General features: G+C 41.7%; 1 protein-coding gene across 5 annotated transcripts in view; it reads left to right on the forward strand.

The window, feature by feature from the left end:
- Positions 1 to 26689, forward strand: part of magi2a (membrane associated guanylate kinase, WW and PDZ domain containing 2a) — a gene marked incomplete at its 5' end in the record, with an annotated part of 338913 nt that overhangs the window by 179490 nt on the left and 132734 nt on the right. For all 5 annotated transcript variants that reach the window (XM_080420917.1, XM_080420918.1, XM_080420919.1 and 2 more), the window contains one exon: positions 21461 to 21580. In XM_080420917.1, coding sequence (XP_080277043.1) covers positions 21461 to 21580 — 120 coding nt within the window. The remainder of the gene's footprint in view (positions 1 to 21460; positions 21581 to 26689) is intronic.

Consider the following 26689-nt stretch of genomic DNA (forward strand, 5'->3'; position numbering starts at 1 on the left):
CTCTCCACGCATGCGCTGTGTAAACTGCAAAAGTGTGACATATATTGCGTCAAATGGCGGCCCACGGGCCAAATCTTGTGGCCCAGGAACACATTCCATATTCCAATTTTTTTTTAATAATCTCGGATGGTTGGTTGTACAGGATGACCATTTTGAACTTTCTTCATAACCGTTTACCAAAATGTGTCAATGGTTAATTAAAGGTTCTATGACATTCATTTTCACTTTTTTTTTAAAAATGTTTTTTGGGGGGTTTTATGACCTCAATTACACCCAAAAAATCTGAACTTTGAACATTCAGTGGATTTTCTGTGGTCTGGGGTTTTCTGAATAATTAGGCTGAAAAGTAATCTGAGCTTGGCCCTTCCGCAGTGAAGTCACTGCCCATTAATCCCGCCCACTCTCCTCCTAGCCCCTCCCCTCCCCTCCCCTATCCTTTCATTTGGGGGGGGGGGGGGGGGCGGAGCAGAGGCGATGATTGACAGGCAAAATCTCTCACCAGCGACACCCGCAGGCAAAGATTTCTTTTTTCATTGCAGTTGAAAAGGCTTTAGAAATGTGAGAGAAAAACACCTGCCATGGATCACTGGAATGGAATTTTCACTTAAAACTTTTTGTACACTTTTGAAGGACCAGGAAAAAGACTTTGAATGTGGTGTAAAAGTGAATGTCATTAAACCTTTAACCCCTAGTATTAAAGAGCCATGAGGCCTCTGTATGAGACGATTTCCACCCCGTGGCGTGAAATGATTATTCTAACACCGCTGACCTCACTGGGCCACTCGCTCTAATCCCTGTCTATATAGGTGTGGGAGGCCTCTCAACATGGGAACGCCCAAATTGGCTCTTCTGATATCGCAAGCTGCCGTCAAATGGACAACCGGCTGGATAAACGGTATACTGGGATATTAGCGAGCTCTGCGGTGCGCGCGTAAATGGGGTCGAACAGGGTTCATCATAGCGTATATGTCGGTCTGTTTTGTCTGGTAGAATGGGCTCCTCTGAGCCTGTAGGCTAACCCGTAGTGACGGCCGGGTTATAAATGCATAAAAGAATCATGTACTGTCCCTGACAAACAGATTGTGTCATTGGGTGGTAATGTGCACTCTGGCCAGCGTGGCCCTGGCGCGGGGGGATTAGGCTGACACAGCAGTACGTTCACATCCCTAATGACTTCCCCACACACACACACGCACACACACACACACACACACGCACACACACACACACACACACACACACCCCGCTTGAACATCTAAATGGATGACATCAGCTTCCTCTTAATCTCTCTGTCTGTTTGCATCTGTCTGCCCCCCCTCTCCTCTCTCTCCCTCTTTCTCTTGTCTATCTCTCTTTTCACGTTGGTCTCTGTCCTCCCCGCTCTCTGTCTCTTCATGCTTCGTGCTCGTCGGTGGCTGTCGGTGTGTGCATATACCCTGTGTGTGTGTGTGTGTGCAGTGGGTCTCAGTGGGTCCTCTGTGGAACTGGAGGAAGAGTGGAATAGGTGTGGAAGAGGAAACAGGGGTAACCTTTGTGTGTTTTCCCAGTATTTTTTGTTGTTGTTTTTTTTCCCGCTTTTTTTTTTTGTTGGCGGGAATCTCTCGTCCACCTGGTTTAAGCAACGTTCTCAGCTATACCGGCGACATGCAGCGTTTCGTTCAATTGCGATGCGTCTCCGAGGCGCCGAACCGTTAGGCCGGCCGTGTCTTCCTTCTTAACGTTCTCCTCCCAACATGCAACATTGGGGACTTTGATTATCGTATAAGTTGAGATGGCGAGCGGGACCGAATGCGATCCTTTTTAGTGGCACGCGTGGAGAAAAAAAGAAGAAAGGGAGTGAATTTGACATGTTATGAAAGGAAGCCCTTTACGTCTGTTTGACGTGTGATGAAAGGAAGCCATTTACATCTTCCCACGGGACTTAAGGGTAACACGGGAAGGGAAGGAGGTTGGAGGAGGTGGCGTGTGCCTCTTGATTTGCTTCGTGAGGATATAACATCATGATGACGTCTCTCTATAGGGGTAGGTTTTGTTTAGAGCGTGTGTATATTTATCTTGGCTTGCTCAGCTGTGTACTTAATATCTTATCCCAACCTGCCTCTGTGTTAAAAGCCATGTGAGAGTTGCTTCTAAATGACCACATGTGACGTTGTTTACACTCATACTTTATGACGGCTATTGTTTGTTGCCAAGTTGGGATAGTCTTTGATACCATCCTTTACAAAATGTTCTTCATACAACAATATCGTCATCAGTGATATAAAGTAACTAAGTACATTTACTCAAGTTCTGTGTACTTAAGTAAAATTTGAGGTATTTTTTACTTTACTTGAGTATTTCCAAGTTTCAGTACTTTTACTTCTACTCAGAGGCAAATATTGTACTTTTACTCCACTACAATTATTTGAAAACTTTAGTTACTAGTTACTTTGCAGATATAAATTATTACATTATAAAACATACATTAACCACTTAAGCCCTATTTTATACCTAGACTATTTGAAAATAGCCGATCTACAAGCTCACAACGTGTCGCATCGCGACGCGTTGTGAGCTTGTAGATCGTCTATTTTCAAACATTTTAGTTCTTTTACTTTTGGTACTTTAAGTACATTTTGATATCAATACTTTTGTACTTTTACTCAAGTAAATTTTGAATTCCGGACTTTTACTTGTAACAGAGTACTTCTACATTGCAGTATTGATACTTTTACTTAAGTAAAACATTTGAGTACTTTTTCCACCAGTGATCGTCATACTGTATGGTGGACCTTTTACTGATTTGCGGTCTGACTTTGTGACAAGCCGATCTGTCACTGGCACTGAAGTCTGCCAGGCTTAACTGTCTAACATTCTGGTGACCTCAACATTTTAGCTAGGTACTGCTACTCATACTCAGGTAGACGGAGGATCCCATTATTGTACAGACGCTAATGCAAAGAAATGTGCACAGTAACATTTTCATATTCATAAACCACAACCCTACTGTGTCTGACACACACACACACGCGCACACACACACACACGTGTGTGTGTGTGCGCGCGCACACACACACACACACACACACACACACACACACACACACACACACACACACACACGCACACGCACACACACCCCTCTGATGGCAAGCAGGGGTTTCAAACCAGCAGCTTCCACATGCTAGTCACTAATATCTCCAGCTTCATAAGGTGGGCATGGTATTAGAACTATTTGTCATATATAGTTCCACTGTCTTTACCTCTTCAATATACTGTATAACTTGTACCCGTTAAATACAGGACTCCCTAACAGCATCACTGTGCTTACAGAGTGCAAATCTGTTTCCTTCCACCATCTAAAACTATTATAGCTATTCACAGCCTCTGCCAAACTGTCATACTTAAACATAGAACATGTTGCTTTATTTTTAGACATATTTGTCCATAGTTATTAAAACGTTATCAAATTCACCTGAATATATTTGAGTCAATGTTGGTCAAACCAGATGGTGGGGTCATGGTCATTTGAATTTTGTTCGGAAATCAATACTTTCTGCGGAACTATATTAGGCTAGACTCAAATACTCAAATAACATTAAAAATGTATTAATGCAAAAATAACAACTTTGTCTCTTTCACACCATATTTCACACCTTATTGAGTGAAACAGACCACCAGTCTTTAATGATTGACGAGCTGTTGCCAGTGTTTTTATATAACCGGAATCATTACAGTAAAACAATGTTTCCTCTTTTCTAAATTGGCATGTCACTGCAACGTTCATGCTGGCTACATGTACTATACTGTCTAGATTAATAGTATGAGCAACCCCCTCAAAATGTCCATGTTAACTCTTTGACTGCCAGAGTATTTTCATAAAGTACTCCCCCAGTGCCAGCGTTTCTTTTTTTTTTTTTTTTGTAATATAATTTTCAAATAGCTTTCACATCGACCAGCAGAGAGCAGTAGATTGACACCTCGATCACTCGCTGACTCGCTCGACCCCCCCCCCAAACAGGCTCAAACAGTACATACGTCATAACCGGATGTGACGTTTTCGACAATCGCTGATCGGGCTTAAAGGGTAAGACCACTTTGGTAGAGGTTTGGGTTGTGTAGTTACCTTGCCATGATGTAACTCCAAAGGTGGGCAAGAAATAAAAAATAATTGCTCCATTGATTAGAAATTGATAATTCAAAATATGCTCCTCATTGACTTACATTGTACGGTAAAACAGCTCTCAAAGTCACTCTTTTAGCACATAAACGAACGCAAACATAGCTGATTCAGACAATATAGAACATCACCAAACCCAGTACTGTTTGTTTTTTTAATAAAAATGTCAACTTCCTGTTGATTTTACTATTTGAAGATCTGGATCCGGATCCGCGGATCCAGTCCAGGTTTTCTACTTATTAAAAATGGCAAAATCAACAGGAACAGGACATATTTATTTAAAAAAAAAAACAGTACTGGGTTTGGTGATGTTCTATATTTGTTTGCGTTCGTTTATGTACTAAAAGAGTGACTTTGAGAGCTGTTTTACCGTACAATGTAAGTCAATGAGGAGCATATTTTGAATTATCAATTTCTAATCAATGGAGCAATTATTTTTGATTTCTTGCCCACCTTGGGAGTTACATCATGGCAAGGTAACTACACAGCCCAAACCTCTACCAAAGTGGTCTTGCCCTTTAAGTACGATGTGATACACGACTACGATGACTGTTCGTCACCCAGACTAAATAAAATAGAAGTGGAGCTCTCCGTTCGTTTTTTATACCGTGTGAAAAAACATGTTTTTCCCTATTCTGGACGAAAATGACCGGGGGAAAAAAAGAGAACCGGAAACGGAATCTGCGTGATGAAACCGGAACCCGGTGAGTCTGAAGGAATCAGATAGTGAAACTGATGATGAAAAATAAACAGAACAGCGCGATCACAATAAAAAGTAAAAACTCAGGATTTCTCGTTCTGGCATTCAGAAAAAAAACTCGGGATGACTCGGGGTTTGGCACTGAGAGAGTTGACATGGTTTCATGTGTCTACGCTAGATGGCGCTCTTCACTAACCTATGAGTCACCATTTGACTCCCAGGGAAGCGGTGAAGCAGCAAATCACGTGATCGAAAATAAACAAAAAAAAACAGCTACATTCACTTCCATTCTAATGCCCTTTTCTCTGCTTTCTGTTGCTTTTTGGCGAAAACAACCTACATCCAACTGCCAATAACTATGGAATGGGTTATCGCCACGGCATGTTTCCCCCCCAATTCTACCAGACTCCGATACGTCTTTTAATGTGATCGGTGGCTGGATCGTTGTGAAGAATAAATTCTATGATTTTTCAAAGGTTTCTGAAAACGCTCGAATTGGCTGGCAAGGTCGGCTATAGTATAGACGATGTTTTACTCTGGCGCTTAATGAGTTAATGACTTACGCCGAGTGTTATTAGTATGACTGTATTCATAATGTTGCATCACTGTCCTGTCACATCAATTCAGCAACAGTGGCTCAGAAGGTGGAGCGGCATTGGCATTGTGATGTGAGCTGAAGCATCTGAACCTTAACCATCGTAATAGCTAAATAATATAATATACTGTAACTGCAAATGCAATTGGGCAAACAAAATGTACTAATGGATATTATGTAGTATTGATTTGACTTGAGTTCAGGCATGAGTGCTGCTGTTTCAGCACCTCGCCTGCATTGAGTGACGGTCACCTACAGTATGACATGATTGGACAACAATCACCAGGAATCGATTAGGATAACTGCTCACAGCTGTACAGTGTATCTGCTGTAGATATATTGCCACTACTTTATGACAAAAATAATGTATACATAATATCAGCGAATATTCGACTTTCATGTACAGTGTTGAATAGTGGTTTTGATATTCGGATAGTCAAATATTTGATTATTCTGTGAAACCCCTAATATTATTATAAAGCAGTGTTGATTTCGTCGACTAAAACTATGACAAAAAAAAATTGGTCGACTACCTTTTTTCACTGACGAAAACTACATAAAAACTAAATAAAAACTAAGCTATGATGACTAAAACTAAGACTAAATATATTGACAATTTCGTCAAATAAAAACTTGACTAAAATGTTAGCGAGGGACTAGTGGAGAAGAGATCCAGCAGAACTAAAAGACAAGTCATGCTGAAAATAGCAGATCTACAAGCTCACAACGCGTCGCGCTGCGACGCGTTGTGAGCTTGTAGATCGGCTATTTTCAGCATGCAACCAAGTGTAAAACCAGCCATTACGACGCCATCAAGGCACCGCCAACATACGTTTTAGTCGACTAAAATCTTATGATTTTTGGCGACTATAACTAGACTAAAAGTCAACATTTCAGGTGACTACAATGTGACTCAAACTAAACAGAATTTTATTCAAAAGACTATGACTAAAACTAAATCAAATTCTATTGTCAAAATCAACACTGTTATAAAGTTCAAGTCCAGTAGTCCGATTCTACATCATCCCTGCTCTCCTGGGGGGCCAGTAAAGTCCATCATACTGTAGATTACTCTCCCACAGAGGCAGCAGCACAACAACTGAGCATTGCAAACAGTACACACACATGCACGAGCGAGCGAGCACACACACTTCAAAGAGAGACCTTTGATGTTTTGGGTCTATATTTAGACTTCTGGTGGCGACTTTGCCACGGTGACAGTCTCTAAATGGAGACGATCACAATGCTTCTTCATTCTCACTCCTTCGTACAGTATCTGGGTCAGAGTCCAGCAAATCAGCCTATTCTCTAAGAGGAAGATAGGTCTGAAATACAAGAAATAATGTCCTCGGCTACTTAAGTGTGATAAAGTAAGTGGGGACTCAGGCATAAGGTGAAAAAGCAAAGCTTTTTTCACTATGCTGGGGAAGCCATATAATTGTAATTTACAATGCCCTAATTGCAGCACATTGGGACACACATTAAGCTTAAATACTGCATTCATCATAGTGTCAAGGAGGCTTTGGGGCTATTGGGGGTTGTAGTAGGGGGTACTAAGTGAAAAATCGTTACGCGGCGGATAAAAGCATGAAATTTGATACAGATGTCCCTTGGGTCATCCTAAAACATCCTAGAAGGGGTGCCCAAAAAAATCTTAAACAGGAAGTGAGTTATGGACAAAATCCAAAATGGCCACCTAAACTGTTGACCGTTGACTCAAAAGACACCAAAATAATCTCCAAAAAGCATAAAATGTGGCACACATGTCCCTTGGGTCATCCTAAGACATCCTAGAAGGGGTGCCCAAAAAATTCTGAAACAGGAAGTGAGTTATTGACCAAATTGAAAATGGCCGCCTAGTGTTGTCGATTGACTCAAAAGACAACTAAAGAATCTCCAAAAAGTATAAAATGTGTCACACATGTCCCTTGGGTCATCCTAAGACATCCTAGAAGGGGTGCCCAAAAAGGTCTTCAACAGGAAGTGAGTTATTGACTAAATTGAAAATGGCCGCCTACAGTGCTGGCGATTGACTCAAAAAGCCTATAGAATCTCCAAAAAGCATACAATTTGGCACATATGTCCCTTGGGTCATCCTAACACGTCCTAGAAGGGGTGCCCAAAATAATCTGAAACAGGAAGTGAGTTATTGACTAAATTGAAAATGGCCGCCTACAGTGTTGAAAGATGATGCAAGATACCTAAAGAATCTCATAAAAGCATGAAATGTGGTACAAATGTCCCTTGGGTGATCTGAACGCATCCTACAAGGGGTGCCCAAAAAGGTTTTAAACAGGAAGTGACCGCCTAAAGCAGTTGACACAAAAGAAAACATAAAGGGACGTCATTAAAGTGTATAATTTGGTACGTACATTGAGTGCTTCTTAATATATCCTAGAAGAGGTTATTTATTTGCTTGTTTATTAAACTTTTTAGGAAGGGACCATGTTGAAGAAATTCTAAATGGCTGTTTAAACAGTTGACCATGGCAGTATGCAGACTCAATACGACAGGTTATGCAGTGCATAACCTGCCGTATTTTGTAGTCTACTTATTTTTGTAGTCTACTTATTTTTTATTGTATTTCTACATCACTTATTCATTTAACTTTCTGCATAATTTTTTTTATTGTATTCTTTGAATCTTCTTTATTTATCTAACTCTCTGCATATTCTTATTTATTTTACTCTGCATCTTATCTTACTCTGCATATTCTTATTTTACTCTCTGCATCTTATTTATTTTGCACTCTACATCTTCTTGCTTGTTTTACACTATCTTCTCATGTATTTTCTTCTTGATCATTACTGTTTTTTGTGATTAGTGTTTAGTAACTAGTACATGTATTCATGTGTGCCATTTCACAATTACCAGCACATTGGCATAATGCTCTGCAAGGTAACCCAGCATCCCGGCATCTACACTTTCTCGAACAGAAGGGCTCAGCTTTGCAGCCACACTTGAGTTCTCTACAAACTTAAGCAGCCTCTGGCAAGAGTGTCCATAAAGGTGTCCACGAATCAGCGACTTTAATCCATCCATATTTGTCAGGAGATGGTAGAGATTGCATAGCTTTCAGGCTTCTGGACCAAATGCCAGATTGGCTGCTCGATTTGAATATTGTAGCAGTGCAGCCCGTGTGGGAGGAGTGTTTTCCATTGAGAGACTATTAAAACTTTTTTTGGCACCCCTTAGGATGCATTCAAATCACCCAAGGGACATTTGTACCAAATTTCATGCTTTTGTATGAGATTATTTTTTATGAGTGTCTTTTGCATCGTCTGTCAACACTGTACACGGCCATTTTCAATTTAGTCAATAACTCACTTCCTGTTTCAGATAATTTCAGGCACCCCTTCTAGGATGTCTTAGGATGACCCAAGGGACATGTATGCCAAATTGTATGCTTTTATGAGATTCTTTAGTTGTCTTTTGAGTCAATCGACAACACTGTAGACGGTCATTTTCAATTTTGTCAATGACTCACTACCTGTTTAAGATTTTTCTGGGCACCCCTTCTGGGATGTCTTGGGATGACCCAAGGGACATGTATGCCAAATTGTATGCTTTTATGAGATTCTTTAGTTGTCTTTTGAGTCAATGGATAACACTGTAGGCGGCCATTTTCAATTTTGTCAATAACTCAGTTCCTGCTTAAGATTTTTTTGGGCACCCCTTCTAGGATGTCTTAGGATGACCAAAAGGACATGTGTGCCAAATTGTATGCTTTTATGAGATTCTTTAGTTGTCTTTTGAGTCAATCGACAACACTAGGCGGCCATTTTCAATTTATTCCATAACTCACTTCCTGTTTCAGATTCCTTTGGGCACCCCTTCTAGGATGTCTTAGGATGACCCAAGGGACATATGTGCCAAATTTTATGCTTTTTGGAGATTCTTTTGGTGTCTTTTGAGTCAACGGTCAACAGTTTAGGTGGCCATTTTGAATTTTGTCCATAACTCACTTCCTGTTTGAGATTTTTTTGGGCACCCCTTCTAGGATGTTTTAGGATGACCCAAGGGACATCTGTATCAAATTTCATGCTTTTATCCGCCGCGTAACGATTTGGCCATTTTTTGTGCTTAGTACCCCCTACTATTGTGGTTTAAAATTCCCACGGGTGTGTCTCTGGATTGGGGCCATGTTTTCTATACTTTTTTTCTTCTTTTTTTGTGCGTGCAGGCATCCTGTTTATTCATCAATCTCCTGTTTTCGTGGGAGTTGGGAGGGAGAGCGAGAGATGGAGAGAAATCACGAATGATACATCAGGCGTAGAGTAGAGGCAGGGCCCTTCTGGCTGCTTTCAGATTAGCCTCACAAACATGTTGCTACTGATGACTGTCAGGGTAGCGAGTCATATGTCCCTCAGTGTGACCGGTAATAACTCGGAAGCTGCCTTATCTTCAGCGTATAGAGGAATGTGCCTCGTAAAACTCTCTGGAAGGGGGGGTTGAGGGTAAAACTGAGCAATCAAGGCATGGATATATATATATAGAGAGAGGGGGGTGGCACAAAGAACGAAAGAAGGATGCAATCGACTAGAAAATGTGCTCCTCGGAGCACAGGTCTTCGCCAGGTTAGGTAGGTTATTGTGGCCTCCTGGTGGCGCTATAATAGGCCAATGTGAAAAGGGTGCCATTTCTTCTTGGGCCCTACACGGCAATCGGACCTTGCATTCATGATTTGAGGCATTTTGTTCCAAAAATGTGTTTTGCCAAATTAGACCTGCTGGTGGCACTATAACAGGCCAATGTGAAAAGGGTGGCATTTCTTCCTCGGCCTAGTGGAAATGTGCGTGTGAAATTGCACGGAAAGCGCAAGCTGCGTTCATGATTTGAGGCATTTTGTTCAAAACGGACCAATCCTGCAAATTTTGGAAGCCAACCTTAGCCAATGAGGATGGAATATGGAAAATCGGACAGATCCGTGTTGATCACATGACTATAGAGATACTGTGTACCGATTTGCATGACGTTTGGATAAAATCTGTAGGAGTAAATGGGTTTTGCACAAATGGTGGCGCTATAACAGGCCCATGTGAAACATTTGGGGCAGAGGTTCTGAATTGGCATCCAGGGAGTGTGTGTGCACAGTTTCGCAGCGACCGGGCCAACAGTGCCTGAGATTAGCTGCTCACAGACAGATGGACGGACGGACGGACACACGGACGGACAGGGGGTAAAACATACTCTCTCGCCATGCCTTTTGGCCTGGCGGAGACAATAATGATAATAATTGGTTAAAAATATAGTTGTAGCCCTAGAAAGAAGGATATGGTGTGATAATGGTGTCTGAGAATGAGGCTTGTTGAGAGCGTCAAGTGCAAGGGAATGCCGGAAACGGAGGTAACGCAACGGAGAGGCAGCACAGCACACGCACAGTGCATCTAAGGGCACGGAAAACTAGTGTGGGGGGCTCTTTCAGCCTGCACTTATCCAGCCGTTCTCCTATGAACCCTTTCTATACCCCCAGTTTCAGTTCCGTAACCACAGGCTATATACGCTCCACTCCCACTAGAGCAGCGAAGCGATATTACCGGAGGCACCGGGGTCACACCTAAGGATTTGTAGTGATTTCCTTCCAGTTTCATTCAACATGCCCCTATCTAATATCCTTGATCTGTTCGAAGCCATTTTGTGTGTTAACCAGAAATACCATGCATTCAATGCATGCATTTCGACATTGTACACGGCCTGGGATATATATATATGTCACAGTACGTTTGGAGAACCAGTACGATTGAAGACAGAGCGCTCGTTTTTAGGCACGGGGCTCCTTCGGGGCGAGGCGGGGCTTTTCGAGACAGGGTTTATTAGCGAGGCTCGCGAGGAGGAGGAGGAGGACGGCGCTGCGAGGCAGGGGGTTATTACGCGAGGCTCGCGAGGAAGAGGAGCCTCCTCCTCCTCCTCCTCCTCGCGTTTTAAACCGTCCCGTCCTCTCCTTCTCTCCTTCTCCTCCTCCGAGGAGGAGGAGAGCGCGGAGAGGCGGGGCTTTGATGCGCCGACGGAGACCTGTCTTTTGTTGTTCCCCCCCACATAGCAACCAGGAAGCTACGCTAGGGGAACCATAATATCTATGAGGGGAACGCTGAACACGCGTTCACACGCACGGCGCGCCGACTTAGTGGAGCTTGAGGCCGAGGAAGCGGTGACCGGCCGACGCTCCACTAGTCGACTCAGCGCCGTTTGATTTGTAAACCGATAGGGACAGAATAGTTCTTTTCATGGATCACTGTGTGTGTGTGTGTGTGTGTGTGTGTGTGTGTGTGTGTGTGTGTGTGTGTGTGTGTGTGTGTGTGTGTGTGTGTGTGTGTGTGTGTGTGTGTGTGTGTGTGTGTGTGTGTGTGTGTGTGTGTGTGTGTCAGGGAGAAAGTAAAACAAAAGCCAGAACACAATAAAAGTATCTAAACAGTCCTGCTTTCAATAAACCAAAAAAAGCATGTGCGCGTGTGTGTGCGCGTGTGTGTGTGTGTGTGTGTGACTGTGTGTGTGTGTGTGTGTGTGGCCATATATGTTTGTGCACAAGCCTGGCTTGTGGCTCCCTCTAGTGCTGGGTGGGTGGTAAAAACGAGCGCGCTTTCTTCAATCGTACTGGTTCTCCAATCATACTGTAACATATATATATATGTTTTTACTCTGCAGTAATTGTGAACTACTTTCTAAGTGCAAGTGCTGTGGATCATTCAAGAGTTAGGCTCCATTTCAAAACATGATTTGAGAGGATGGTGAAACAGTAGCTACGTATGTGGCTACCTATATATGCAAAAAAAATCCCCAGGCTTGGGAAAACATGTATTATAATAAGTTAAACGCTATAATACGTTAATGCATGCATACAGGAGGATATACTACTATATAACAGCAGTGGAGTCTTTGTAATGTTATGCTGTAGGTGAAAATGGCGTGGAGAACTAACTGTCACTGAAGTCTGAGCTTAATGAGGATCATGATGGAACTAGAAACCAAGTAACTAGGCAGAAAGAAGGCAAAAGATAGACGCACGACAGACACCGTGTGTGTGTGTGTGTGTGTGTGTGTGTGTGTGTGTGTGTGTGTGTGTGTGTGTGTGTGTGTGTGTGTGTGTGTGTGTGTGTGTGTGTGTGTGTGTGTGTGTGTGTGTGTGTGTGTGTGTGTGTGTGTGTGTGTGTGTGAGAAATAGAGAAAACAATTTAAGAGAGCAAAAGATAGACACACGACAGACACCGTGTGTGTGTGAGAAATAGAGACAGAAATGGCACAGCATGTGCCGGTGTCTCTCTCAGGTCTGTCCGGGGGGCTCCGTGCCACACATGTCACTTTGCTGCTCTCTGGCTGCCTGTCAGCTCTTTCACAGAGCCAAGGACGGACAGACAGACCCGGCCAATAATGTTGAGTAAGTTATCACTGTTTCAAACAAGTGCATGGACAAATAAATCTAGTTTGAAAAAAGAAGAATTGTCCATGGCCAATGCAGTGACAAAGGGTTCTTGTGTGAATGTATGTGAGTGTATAAAGGTCCATGCAGATATAGCTCGGATATACGCATATCTATCTATGTAAGTGAATCTGTACTGGATTTATGTAGTGATACAGAATGGTGAATCTTTAGGAGGCATGGGTGGATGACATGGACAGCCTTAACCATTTAAACCCTATATACTGTAGGCCTACTTCGAGACCTGAGTGGGACTGTCCTGCTCCCGTTGGATTTCTGCCCGTCCCGTTCCCACAATGGTTTCATTTCTGACCGCCCGCTCCTTAACTCTTTCAGACCGGGAACGCATCTGTGTGTCATTTCTTAGAAAATAGCAGATATACAAGCTCATAGCGCGGCACTGAGCTATGAGCTTGTAGATCTGCTATTTTTGAAAAATCATGAAAAGTTGTGCAAATATATATATATATATTTTTTTTTGGCGGACATTTGTAACTCAAATCTTTGCTTCTGGGGGTTCCTGGAACTAAATATTTTACAAATGTTCGCTTTAAAAAATATATATTCCAAGATTTTGCCACAAATTTTCAAGATATAAAAAAAAATCAGATCTACAAGCTCATAGCGCGGCACAGCTTGTATATCTGCTTTTTTTGAATAGCCAAAGAAATCTAAAAATTACACACAGATGCGTTCCCGGTCTTAATGGGTTAAGTACTGTCTAGTCCTCAATATTTCCTTTGGGACCCGAATACATTACAAACAGAAACAGAGAGAGAGAGAGAGAGAGAGAGAGAGACTGCCATTACAGCACCACGGACAGCGACACAGAGAGGCCCACGCTTACTGCTCGACAGACAGTAGGTTATTTATATGCGTAACATTTCAAATTCACGCTCTCCTCCTCCAGTTCCTTTCCATTTCATGTCAGTAACAATTGAGACGTCCAAATGTCAGACCTGCCTTCTTGCCTTGGTTTTTGTATCATAATGGCCTATCTATGCAAAGGAGATGTTCGCACATCCACTTTGTTCAGATGCAGGTGCGTTTGCACAGTGACAACTGAAGAGAACTTGGAAAAAAGTATTTAACCCATAAAGACCGGGAAGGAATCTGTGTAATTTTTCGATTTCTTTGGCTATTAAAAAATAGCAGATCTACAAGCTCATAGCGCGGCACCGAGTGCCGCGCTACGAGCTTGTAGATCTGCTATTTTAGAAAAATCGAGATTTTTTTTGCAAATCATTGAATATATATTCTACACATGTCTTGTATTGTATGTATTTTTGAAAATGTTGCTATATCAGTGGTTCTCAAACCTTTTCATGTCAAGGACAGCAACATTATATGTATTTGGCCACGGACCCCCATCTCAAAATATTTTGTTCCAGGGACCCCCCAGAAGCAACGATTTGAGTTAAATTGTTGCTTTGAGTTAAAAAATGTTTTTTTAAATGTTAAAAGAAAATCAAAGATTTGCACACATTTTCACGAAAAAAAAAAAAATGCAGATCTACAAGCTCGTAGCCACGCTATGAGCTTGTAGATCTGCTTTTTTTTTTTTTTTTAGATGGGGGTCCGTGGCCAAATACATATAATTTTGCTGTCCTTGACATGAAAAGGTTTGAGAACCACTGATATAGCAACAATATTTTTTTTTTGAATAGCCAAAGTGTAAAATAATGCTTTTTTTTTAGCTCAAATCAAAAAGTGACACAGATGTGTTCCAGGTTTTAATGGGTTAATGGGTTAAAAAAGTAATCAACAAACTATACTTTAAAAGCTGGTCAAACATTGGCCAAATTGTCCAATAATACATTGGACAAATAGAATAGAATAGAACATTTTGAAAATAGCCGATCATTTTGAAACATTTTGAATATTTTCACAATTTTTCACAGTGGATAAATAAAAAGTGCAATGCCTCAAATCCTACAATTCCACATGCTTGTCAGGGTGGGGGGTCCCCAGTTCAAATATGATTTATTTTGGGCGGTCGCGGCCTGTAAAGGTTGAGAACCACTGAGCTAGCACATCATCCCCCGCGTGTGTTGTTATTCCAGGCCAGTGTTGGGCAGCTAGCCTCAGGCCGGAGGCACGAGGCAGGGCTGTCCATTCATATCCTAATCCCTCTGTTTTGACAAAGGCAAAGGAAGTGTCAGCATTGCCCGTTGTAGTCCCGCTAATCTATAGCCATTAGCCGGGGTTAGGAAGTGACGGGACCTTTCTAATTCGTGGCTTTAGAGGGATGTATTAGCGCGCCGTTTGGCCTCCACCCACACCGCCCTCGGGCCGCGTTGTGCCACAGAAAGCTGCTTTCGCCGCGTTTTCCCTTCACAGGCGGCGTGTGTGGTGATACTATACTGCTAGTGTAGCTGCTAAATGTGCCTCCAGTATTCACCGTTTTCACAGACGATGTAGCGCCGGGGCCATAATCAGCCATGATTAGACCCCAGTTAGGGTGTATTAAAGTCTATTGAGCAGGAAGCGAGGGGGAGGTGGCTGTTTTCATTGGAATAAAAGTTACATAATGGTTGCTTTACAGGCTAATCATAATGACTGGAGATAATTGGAACCTTCTGGCAAAGCTCAGCAACATATCGTCCCTCTACTCACTCCTGTCCTCTGTCTCTGGTTCACTTAAAGCCCTTCTCCCCCACAAATTATGTCTTTGAAGCGTACCTGTGAAATTCCTGGTAGTTTATTGCACTCTGCATACATCCAAAGTGTTGATATAGAGTTTTACACCTATTATCTGGTTTTCAGACTTGCACTCACTGACGCAACTCAGTTGAGGTGTGACATCATATGCCAAACACCAATCAAACCCTCCCTAAAGACACGCATTGTTCAATGAGGCTTGTTTGTTTTTGTTTGGGTCTTCTCTGTGGATACTCACACTCATAACAGATCTAATTGGAGTTCTGGAGGATCAAATGTATACAACATAGGTGCTGGAATGCTAAATGAGGCCAAAGACTTTGCAAAGATAAAGGACGTTTACTTACATTTACTGAAACCGGGATGATTTTTCCCGAGGATTTAAGCCACACCATGAGAAATGTAGCCTCGATCTCCAGGCTTTTATTTTCCTTCGCGTTTTGCTCAAAAATAAGAGCCTGGACCAGCCTGTTGACGTTCCTGGAATAGGAAGTGTTTCATTTCCCCAACCAACCAGAGTGCAGTGGGCGTCGCTCCAAATGTTCAATGACGTCAGGGCTCTCAATGCTGCACATTGGGGGAGGAGGAGGAGCATGGGGCGGGGCGTGGGCTGACGGACAGATTGGTGAGCCAATGGGATCTCACTGAAATTTTCTCCGGAGATTTTGAACCCGCCCCAGGCTAGGACAGCCCATGAGAAATGTGGACGGGGGCTTTTTAAGTTCAGTCAAGTTTCATGCTATTTGTGTCAAGTTATTGACAGCCATTATCATAGGATAGATTGGAGAGAACCAGCCATCGAAACCATGACCCCACTTGGCCTGTTGGCCCCCTGCTGCCCTCCCTAGAATCCCAGTAATAGATTTGCCCTCCGGGAGGCACTGGTATCCCAGGCTGCTATACAGACAGAGATATTGATGTCCTGCCCTCCACCCCCCCCCCCCCCCCCCACACACACACACACACACACACACACACACACACACACACACACACACACTCACAGAGAAAACTGGACAGAGAGGGAGCTTGAGAGCAGGGGCTGACAAGGATAAGAGAAATAAATAGTGAAAGAGGGAATGCAGCAAGAGAGAATCGTTATTGAGGCCAAGACATTTTAGCAACGGCTCGGCAAACACTGCGTCAAGGATGAATCTGCTTGCCTGGCATCTCAGTCACATCCACTTTTCCCAAACAACACATTATACGTGCCATCAATAACCACTGTGTTCAGATGAAGAGGACAAACGCCTGATAGAAAATGTGCGCTTTTTAACTTGACTGAAAGGCACGTTTTTTTTTCCAGCAATTTTGTACATTATTCTTTAGATAGTGTATAAATGTGTTAGACATTTCAAATGAATTGCATGCATTAATGCATTATTTTTGACAGCCATATAGGTTCACCGAGGCATGTTTATTATACACATTACGTTTGCAGAGAAGCACACCCTTTTTACTACCATTGACTACATTGTGTTGTGGACATAAAATGATGGCAATACTTTTTAGGTAACTATATTTACATTGTGATTAATTGTACAGTATATAAACATATAAAACAACACAATTGAAAATGTGATTAGAATCAGCGCAGAGGGTCCCCGCGCTCTACATAAGTGCAGGAATAACAACGCTAGTCAGACTGTATTTCAAGGTGTTGTATTCCCCCGGCTGTAGAAGTAGAACATAAACACACTCTGTGTAACAGACGTTCGATGCCTCGATGTCTCAGCAAAGAGAGATGGATGGAAGAGGGATCGAAAGCCATGGAGACAAAACCTTAAATCCTGGCCCCAAGATATTGTGTAATAAAACCCCTATGGTGGCATAGCAGGGCACTTTTAACTAGGCATCCTTCAAGGTTTTATGTTACTTGTAAATTGCCGTGTTAAATGGTCGTTGTTTGTTAATCAATACAAAAATTAATTGTTGGTGCACATACATTTTTGTGGGTCGTAAGTTTCGAGCCCCGACACATCACGTTGACATGGTTTCCTTTAATTTTATAATATTTTATATGTTCAGTGTATTATACTGATTATACCACGGCTCTTTGTTGTTGTTCCTTTCTCAGAGTAAAAGGTTACTTGGGTTTTGGCAACAAGTCCCTTTGTAACATTCTTGCTGCGTGTCAACTCACAACAACAAATGTAAAATATGCGTTTTCTTGTCTCTCCTAATTTTCTCCCCAATTTATTCCTTGCCAATTCCCCATGTGTGCCGCGGTCGCTGCTGTTGCCAACCGCTACTGTTTTCCTGTGGAGGCTGTACTCTCCGTTACACATGGAGTCACCAGCCGCTTCTATTCCCCTGACAGCAAAGACTTTCACCAGGAGAGTGTAATAATACGCGCAGAGGTTTCCCTTCACGCTATCGTCCACAGTTCTCCCTATACCTGCTGATCAGGAACCCCCCGAACAACCAGTAGGAGTCGCTGTGGTGCAGTGACACGGATATAATCCCTTAGCGGCTTCCTACTTCCACACACACACACACACACACACACACACACACACACACACACACACACACACACACACACACACACACACACACTGGTGGTTGGGGCCCCTGGCCAATACGGAGGCACCGCTGCCAGGAAGCGAACCGGGCCTCTGTGTTTTACATCTACGTCACCTTCACACACCTTCACACATTATATATATGGGTTTCCTGATCAAATGACTGCCTTTCCTTCTTCCACTATTTAGCTCCTATGCCCTCTAAAATAACTCTCCCAGCATGTGTTGTTTTAAAGACGGGGTGCCGTGATTTTCAGTGACCCCCCCCCCCCCCCTAAAACATAATCATCAGGTATTATGGAAGATTTTTTTTAAAAAAGTGTACAGAAATGGTTAAAATTATGTTTTTATGTGGACACGCCTCCAGTTCATTAAGTATACCTGGTTCACACCTTAGCACCTCCTCCACCACCTTAGCACCACCCACCTGTCCTAGTCCCTCCTCCTCATGCCCACACCTGTTGTGTTATGATAATGAGGGGGAGGGTATATTTTTACTATGTCACTAAAGGGCTGTTTTTCTATTGGCATGTTTGACCCTCAAGGTTTCAGCCTCCAGGTAGAAACTCAAAATAGTCAGAGAAGACTTAAAACACCATAAAAACACCACCAGGGGGCTTAATGAAGTTCTATCAACCTCATAGACACATGAAAAACTGAAAAAGTGCAAAACCATGGCACCACCTCTTTAATGTTTTAGCCAAGAGGGTTATGGTAGATGCTGTAGTTCTGGAGAGAGCTCAGGGATTTGAGGAAAATCACAAAGTGTCAATTATTGCCACAGCAGCAGTGTAGTTTAAAGGGTCTACACCATGAAAATCACTTTTTTCTTGTTTTTTTGTATTTTTTGGGGTCCCCAGTGTCTCTTGTACCCCAAAAAATGTTTTTTTTTTAATTCAGTCATTCCTTCTCATTTCATGGATTTCCAGAATGGGCGTGTCTGAACAGGCGATCTCAGAATGGAAATGTTTATGATGTCACAAACATTATTGATGGCAAACCCAATGTTAAATGAAAAGTGCCCGAATCGCTCCGAAACGTTTTCTACCCCCCCTAAGTGGGGGTCTACGAACAAATACTTCGGGCTCGGATTTTGGCTCCGCCCCCCGGAAGTGGGTGAAACAGGCACCTCAAACACTTGGTGGAATTGTTCAAAAATGTTCAAAGTGTTTTTTTTTCGATTTTGTATTTTTCTTAGATGCTTCTTTTTATGCAGAATTTTTCCATTTTTTTCCTTTTTTAAAATATTTTTTTAAAATATTTTTTTGTATTAACAGACAGAATTGCTCAGTAGCCCCCCCTGCCCAAGAGGACGTTTTGGTATTGCAGCTGAAAGCGCTGTATAAGCCAGAGACAATTGACTTGGGATGAGTATATCTGAGTGATGATTTAGGCTCAAACCTTTTGAAAAAGGTTTGAGGGACATACACCATATGATATTAAATATCAAATATTTTTTTTAACTCTTACCCTGCCAGAGTTTTTTCAGAACAGTCTGTAGCCTCTGCCAGGGTTTTGAACGATTTTGGTACCTTTTCGCATAGCCACAATTTTTTTTTCTCCAGTATGATTGATCCCCAGAAAATCTCTAATCACAGATGAGATTCAGGTGTGGTTTCACAAATGTCAACGAGGTCAATTTGACCTTGTTGTCATGTGTTGTTTGATGTTTGAAAATAGCTCAAAACCAGTAGTTTCAAACCAAAAAACATTGTGAATTGTTTGTCCGTTTCAATTTTAACATTGAAGTGGATGGAGCAGCAAATCTTTGGAAATTGTTATCTCCTTATTCGTTTGGAATATCGAAAAGGTGTCAATACTAAATAATTAGAGAATCTTTTTAGATTTTTTTTTTTTTTTTTTAAAGTTTTTTTTTTTTTTTTTTCTCAGGACGTTTTTAAACGTCTTTGGCAGGCAACAGCTAATTTCTCAAAGACGTTTATAAACGTCTTTGGCAGTTATAGAGTTAAATTCATGGTGTAGCTCCTTTAAGTCGTTTTGCCCCACAGATGAAAATGATTTCGCTTGCATACATAATTTATATTGTCTCACAACACGGGGAGTCAGTTACAATCAAATCAGAAGTACTATACTAGTGAGTTTTCTTGCTCCGTTTAAGGATGGATTAAACCAAAAAATTGAGCTTTAAAACAAGCAGAATGGTCTTGGCAGATTCATTTTCTTCTCGTTATGTTGTGTCATGTTTGAATAGTCGGTAGATGCATGATGACAGCATGGTCCAAAACTGCACAATGGACATAAATTGGTGGTATATCTTCAGCTCACCTCACAGAGAAGGATTTCTCACATGCTGACTGTATTACTCAACCCTTGCTCAAATGTGGAAATCGGTGCCTCCACGCTATCGTGTCAATGTTGCTAACCACTGGTGTTGCTAACGAGTCCTAATTAGCCCACTGTGATCAGGAAGTATTTAGGAAGTGATTACGCAACTCGATTAATATCATAACCACTTTACCAACACACATCGGAACATATACACTTCCAGTTATCGGAGCAAGAGGCTGGTTGAGTGTGTTTTAAACAGCTTAGCCGGCATGGTATTTTCAGCCATGCCACACACTCTGTGTCCTGATAGCAGACATTGAATGTCTGCATGCCTCTTGACATGCTGTCAGTGTCAGGCAGCCCTATGCAAATTGATTTGATTTCTCTTCCTGGCGTCCAAGTTGCGTCACCATCCCCCCGTAATAATGGCACCTTGAACAGGAGTCAGACCCCACTACTCTTTATTTGAGCAACTGCTCCGTCATAGCCTGACTGAGAAGAGCATGACGCATACTGCATGGAACAGAGAGGCCTGTAAATGAAACTAGCTGGGTCAGGGTCAACCTGTTTCCATCTCTATTCTGCTCTCATCCTTCCTAACGCATTGTGTCATGCTTCTATTAGCCCATTAAGACCGGGTACGGTATCTGAGTCACTTTTTCATTTGAGCTAAAAAATTACTATTTTACATTTTAGCTATTCAAAAATAGCAGATATACAAGCTCATAGCGCGGCACCGAGTGCCGCGCTACGAGCTTGTTGATCTGCTATTTTTTTTTATCGTGAAAATGTGTGCAAATCTTTGAATATTGTTTTAAAGCGAACATTTGTAACTCAAATCTTTGCTTCTGGGGGTCCCTGGAACAAAATATTTGAGATGGGGGTCGGCGGCCAAATACATATAATTTTGCGGGTCCTTGACATGAAAAAGTTTGAGCGCCACTGATATAGAAACATATGTTTTTTTCTGAAAACTGTTGGGATTTAGAAGACATTTTGTAGAATCGGCCTCAGGCCTTACTGGGTTAGAGTTCACCATTCATTCAGTTAGGTTAGGACGTCCTCGGCGTTCTAGTGGTTAGTTACTGTAACTCCGCTCTTCTCTCTGTCCCCCCAGGCACGACCAGGCAGCCCAAGGAAGGAGAGGTCCCCGGGGTGGATTATAATTTTGTGACCGTCGACCGTTTTGTGGAATTGGAGAAAAGTGGAGCTCTGCTAGAGAGTGGAACATATGAAGGTAAGTCACAGTCCTGGGTGTGTTATTTTTTATCATCTCTGTGTGATAGCCCTGATCTTTCTGATAAAGACCTTTTTATGGAGTCCATGCCTCGGTGTGGTGCGGTTAGTGTTGTCTCTTGGGTGCGAGTGGCAGCGTTCTAAATGAACATTGAGGTTTGTTGTTGTTAACTCTTACCCTGCCAGAGTTTTTTCAGAACAGTCTGTAGCCTCTGCCAGGGTTTTGACCGATTTTGGTACCTTTTCGCATAGCCACAAAATATTTTTCTCAAGTATGATTGATCCCCAGAAAATTTCTAATCACAGATGAGATTCAGGTGTGGTTTCACAAATGTCAACGAGGTCAATTTGACCTTGTTGTCATGTGTTGTTTGATGTTTGAAAATAGCTCAAAACCAGTGGTTTCAAACCAAAAAACATTGTGAATTGTTTGTCCGTTTCAATTTTAACATTGAAGTGGATGGAGCAGCAAATCTTTGGAAATTGTTATCTCCTTATTCGTTTGGAATATCGAAAAGGTGTCAATACTAAATAATTAGAGAATCTTTTTAGAATTTTTTTTTTTTTGAAAAAAGTTTTTTTTTTTTTTTTTTTTTGGCAGATGTCTTTGGCAGGCAACAGCTAATTTCTCAAAGACGTTTATAAACGTCTTTGGCAGTTATAGAGTTAAATTGTACCCCGCAGCATCCACTTACTGCACTTACGGGTGCACACAGTACACCGTCCGTGCAATACACACACAAGTGCAATATCATCGATCAATTCCTTTTCAACGTCACAGGGAAAGAAAGACTGAAGCCTCAAAGGCATATTTATATTAATGTCCTTTAAAGCCCATATGGTCTTCCTGGGCACCAGGAAATATGCATGACACTTTAACCAAATTAACCCTGGTGTCCTGGTTTTGGGGATGTCATTATTGGCATACATTTTCATTAATTGCAAGAATAGCACATCTACAAGGACGCAACAATTGCAATGTGCAATTGAAAGATTATTTTTGCATGACATAATCGTATGACTAAAGTGTAAAATAGGGCTTAAGTGGTTAATAAAGCAACTAATCGAGCAATTAGGATAGTATACGATTATTATTAATGCCATGCTTTATTATTATTATTCAAATGTTTTTATTGATGTTTCAAGACACATACACATAACAACATATAACAAACTACAAAACACCACAGACACTAGTACACAATATCAAATGAAACAAATACTCATATCAACCAGTAATTAATTGACCGAAAATGCAAGGACATTAATGCCATGCTTTAGATGTAGACATAGTTGCAACACACCACACAACATGCAGTTTGCTATTTAACGTTCTTCAGATAGCTATGCAACCATTCTGAACCATTTTGTGTTAGAAAAACCATTTCATCCTGCATGCTTATCCATGCTAGATGTTGGATAAGGAAGACATGCAGTCCTTCTGTTGTGCTTTGCTTACCAGATCACCTCCTTGGCTGGCTCCTCATGTGTGAGCTATAGCGTCAGGGTGCTGTTTCTCCTTCTCTCTCTCTGCTCACAGACCTCCAAGCCCCCGTATAGCCTGTGATTGAGCCACTACGTTAGGCCGGTATTCAGAAGAAAGACAAGCCAGTGGGCCAGTTTTGATTGATTGATTGAAATTTTTATTAGGCAAAAGAATGTAAAACAACACAGTTACATTTATAATGCTTTTGTCTAAAAGGTCCGGCCAAAAAAGTCCTTGCGGACTTGTTTCCGTTGGGGTCCTTGAGTCAGTAGCAACCAAGCAGTTCAAAAATCAACATGAAAATACAGATAATACAGAAAAAATACCACTATGTACAAAAAAAAAAAAAAAAAAAAAAGCATTTAAAAAATATATGTACAAAAAAAGGGGGGGGGGAGTATGGAAAAATAAAAATTATATACAAAAAAAGCATGAGAAATACAAAATATGTACAAAAAAGAGGAGGGGGGGGGGGGTCGTCTGTCTACAGGGAAACTGGTACTAGCTCCTCTTTCGGCCTCCAGAAAGATGGGTTTTTAGGGCTGTTTTGAATGAGCCCAGTGTGATGTCTGTCTGTCTGTCTGCTCTGTGGGCCGGTGCTACTCAAGGATTGGCCATTTCAGATGAGAGACAAGCCAGTGGGCCAATTAGATGAGTTGTCTTATAGTTTGTGGGCCGCCCAGCCCTGAAAGTGGAACGAAGCCGATTACCGTAATTACCAGCGGCCGGCGCGAGCCGACAATTACCGTAATGATCCTAAGACGGGGCAAAGCAAAAACCAGTGTTGATTTTGACAGCATATTTTGATTTGGTTTTAGTCATAGTCTTTTGAATAACATTCCATTTAGTTTTAGTCATATTTTAGTCATCTGAAATGTTTTAGATTTTGTCTAGTTTTAGTCGACTAAATATCATACGATTATAGTCGACTAAATCTACAGTTGATTTTGTCAACTAAAATGTGTTTTGGCGGTGCCTTGATGGCGTCGTAATGCCTCATTTTACACTTGTTTGCATGCTGAAAATAGCCGATCTACAAGCTCACAACGCGTTGTGAGCTTGTAGATCTGCTATTTTCAGAGCGCAACACCCGAGTGCAACCGAACATAGAATGACTTGTCTTTTAGTTCTACTGGATCTCTTCTCCACTAGTCCCTCACTAACATTTTAGTCTAGGTTTTATTTGTTGATGAAATTGTCATAGTTTTAGTCATCGTAGCTTAGTTTTTATTTTGTTTTTATTTCGTTTTCGTCAGTGAAAAAAGGTAGTCGACGAACATTTTTCGTCATAGTTTTTCAACACTACCAGTCCGTCCATGTTGTTTTTGTCTTTGAGCCAATATGGCTTTTCAGTTGCCTAATCAAATTCAGACACGCTGGCCTTCTGATGGTCATACATACAGACCAATGGCAGAGACACCAAAGCACTGCCTCCCCTTGGCTGAACGTCCACCCTCTGGGGGAACCTCTGTCTCCACACTGATAACGTGCTAGCCCAACTTTTAGTTTTTCTCCTTCTTTTTCTTACTCTCTAACAGTGGTGGAAAAAGTACTCAAATGTTTTACTTAAGTAAAAGTATCAATACTGCAATGTAGAAGTACTCTGTTACAGAGAGTCTTGGGTAGTGAAGTCAAAGACGTTGGCTGCCATGTTATTTGTGTCCAAAGTGGCCACTGATACCCCAAACTACATAGTGCTGCTTTAATGTACGATTCTATGAGAGAGCAGCGGTGAGATTGAATGGAAACATAAGAGAAGACTGTTGCAGTTGTGAGAGTCAGGCAAACAAGACAGAAATATACCATGTACTTTGTTGAGTGTCAATACTTGGAACAGTATTCACCAGAGGAAGAGATTTTAATCAATATTTTTCAGCTTTGCTGAGTCATGTTGTTAAAAGGCTACTTTGGCTGGACGGTGGACTGGCAGGCCTGCCCAAGAGACACAGATGTTTTTGACTGAGTCACTCACTCATTCACTCACTCACTTGAGTGATGACGTTACAGCGATGGTCGGCCGGTTGGCCTTACAACGGACTAGCCAATCGCAGAGCAGTTGTTCCTCCAGGTTATAGGATTGTAGTCTATCCTCGGTCGGCCTATAACAACTAACTAGCCAATCACAAATCAATCATCCCTCCATGCTATGGGATGTAGTGAGTCTATAGCGCCGTTCACACCAAGTATGATAACTATAACGTAAAAAAAATGTTGTTCTAACTGCAGTGGATGGCCAGTCCAGACATGAGGATGGAAGTTTGAGCTCTCAGTCATTGCAGGTCGGTTGTCTGCATGGCGTACAGCTTTGTTTATATTGGCCATGGTTAACTCTTCCTCAGTACTGATCAAACATAACATTCAGTATATAGGCGTTCAGATAATACATCATGTATTTCATCATTTAACTTTTTTAAGATTTCTTTGGCTATTAAAAAATTGCAGATCTACAAGCTCATAGCACGGCACCGGGTGCCGCGCTATGAGCTTGTAGATCTGCTATTTTTTTTTTTTTATCATGGAATTTTTTTTTTGGAAAACATTCTGGAAAACATTATGGAAATAAGTCTAATGGGGAAAAGAATTCCCAGTTGAAGCCTCGGTCTCGCGGCTAATCCCCAGTTGGGTGAGGCTGCACCAGGCTGTAACCACCAAAGCTATGGTCTCCAATCCATTGAATTAGCGCAAAAAAAACAACTATTGCTATCCAGTCTAAGTCTACCATGTTATTCTACAGTAAGCACTCTTTAACGACAAATACATATTACTGGGTCCCCTACAGACGGATTGGAGGATTCCAGGAGTTCACATTATAGTCCATAAGAAAACAATAGACGGCAATTAACCACCTACTGTGAGCGACTCGTCAGCCGCCAGTCTGACCAGAGCTTTGACAAGGTGCTTAAAGGAGTCGTTCACCCAAAAAATTACTTTTATTGTCTATCAATTACACACCCCATGAAGCCTTGAATTCATGGAGATTTTTTTGTTAACTTTTTTTGTTCTCCAATCAAATTATTGGCTTAGGAATGCTACAAAAACAAAACAATCTCCATGAATTCAAGGCTTCATGGGGTGTGTAATGGATAGAAAATAAGTCATGTTTTGGGCGAACTACTCCTTTAAGGAGCACTTAACGCAGTATAAACCTTATCTTCATGTAAGATATACAGTATATGGTCCTCATGCTCATTGTAAGATGGCACCATTTTAGATCAGAAACTTTCATCGGGTTGTATCAGTTCACATTCTGAGCATACTTCATTTTTTTAAGGCAAAACTTCAACTTGTTAAGCTTCTGGGATTTTAGTCTGCGGTCTGTGGTTCTAAACTTGATTTTCACACATTTTGTTAATAAATTATGTATTATATATATTGATTATCTGATAATTGGCCCTCAATATGCCATAATAGTAAGGAAGGCCCTGCACTACTAGGCTAACTAGTAGAGGTACAGTGACACAGCAAAACAGTATGAAGAGGAGACATTGGTCAGTCTGAACTTTCACCTTCTGAGCAAGCTAACGTAATATCATACCTGGAGTTGTGAAAGACTCATTGCAAAATACACGGACCACCACAGTAATAAGAACCTAAACACACAAGTTAAGATGCATGAATGGTGAG

Source organism: Gymnoscopelus braueri (assembly GCF_963280865.1).
Source record: "Gymnoscopelus braueri genome assembly, chromosome: 23".
Lineage (NCBI taxonomy): Eukaryota > Metazoa > Chordata > Actinopteri > Myctophiformes > Myctophidae > Gymnoscopelus > Gymnoscopelus braueri.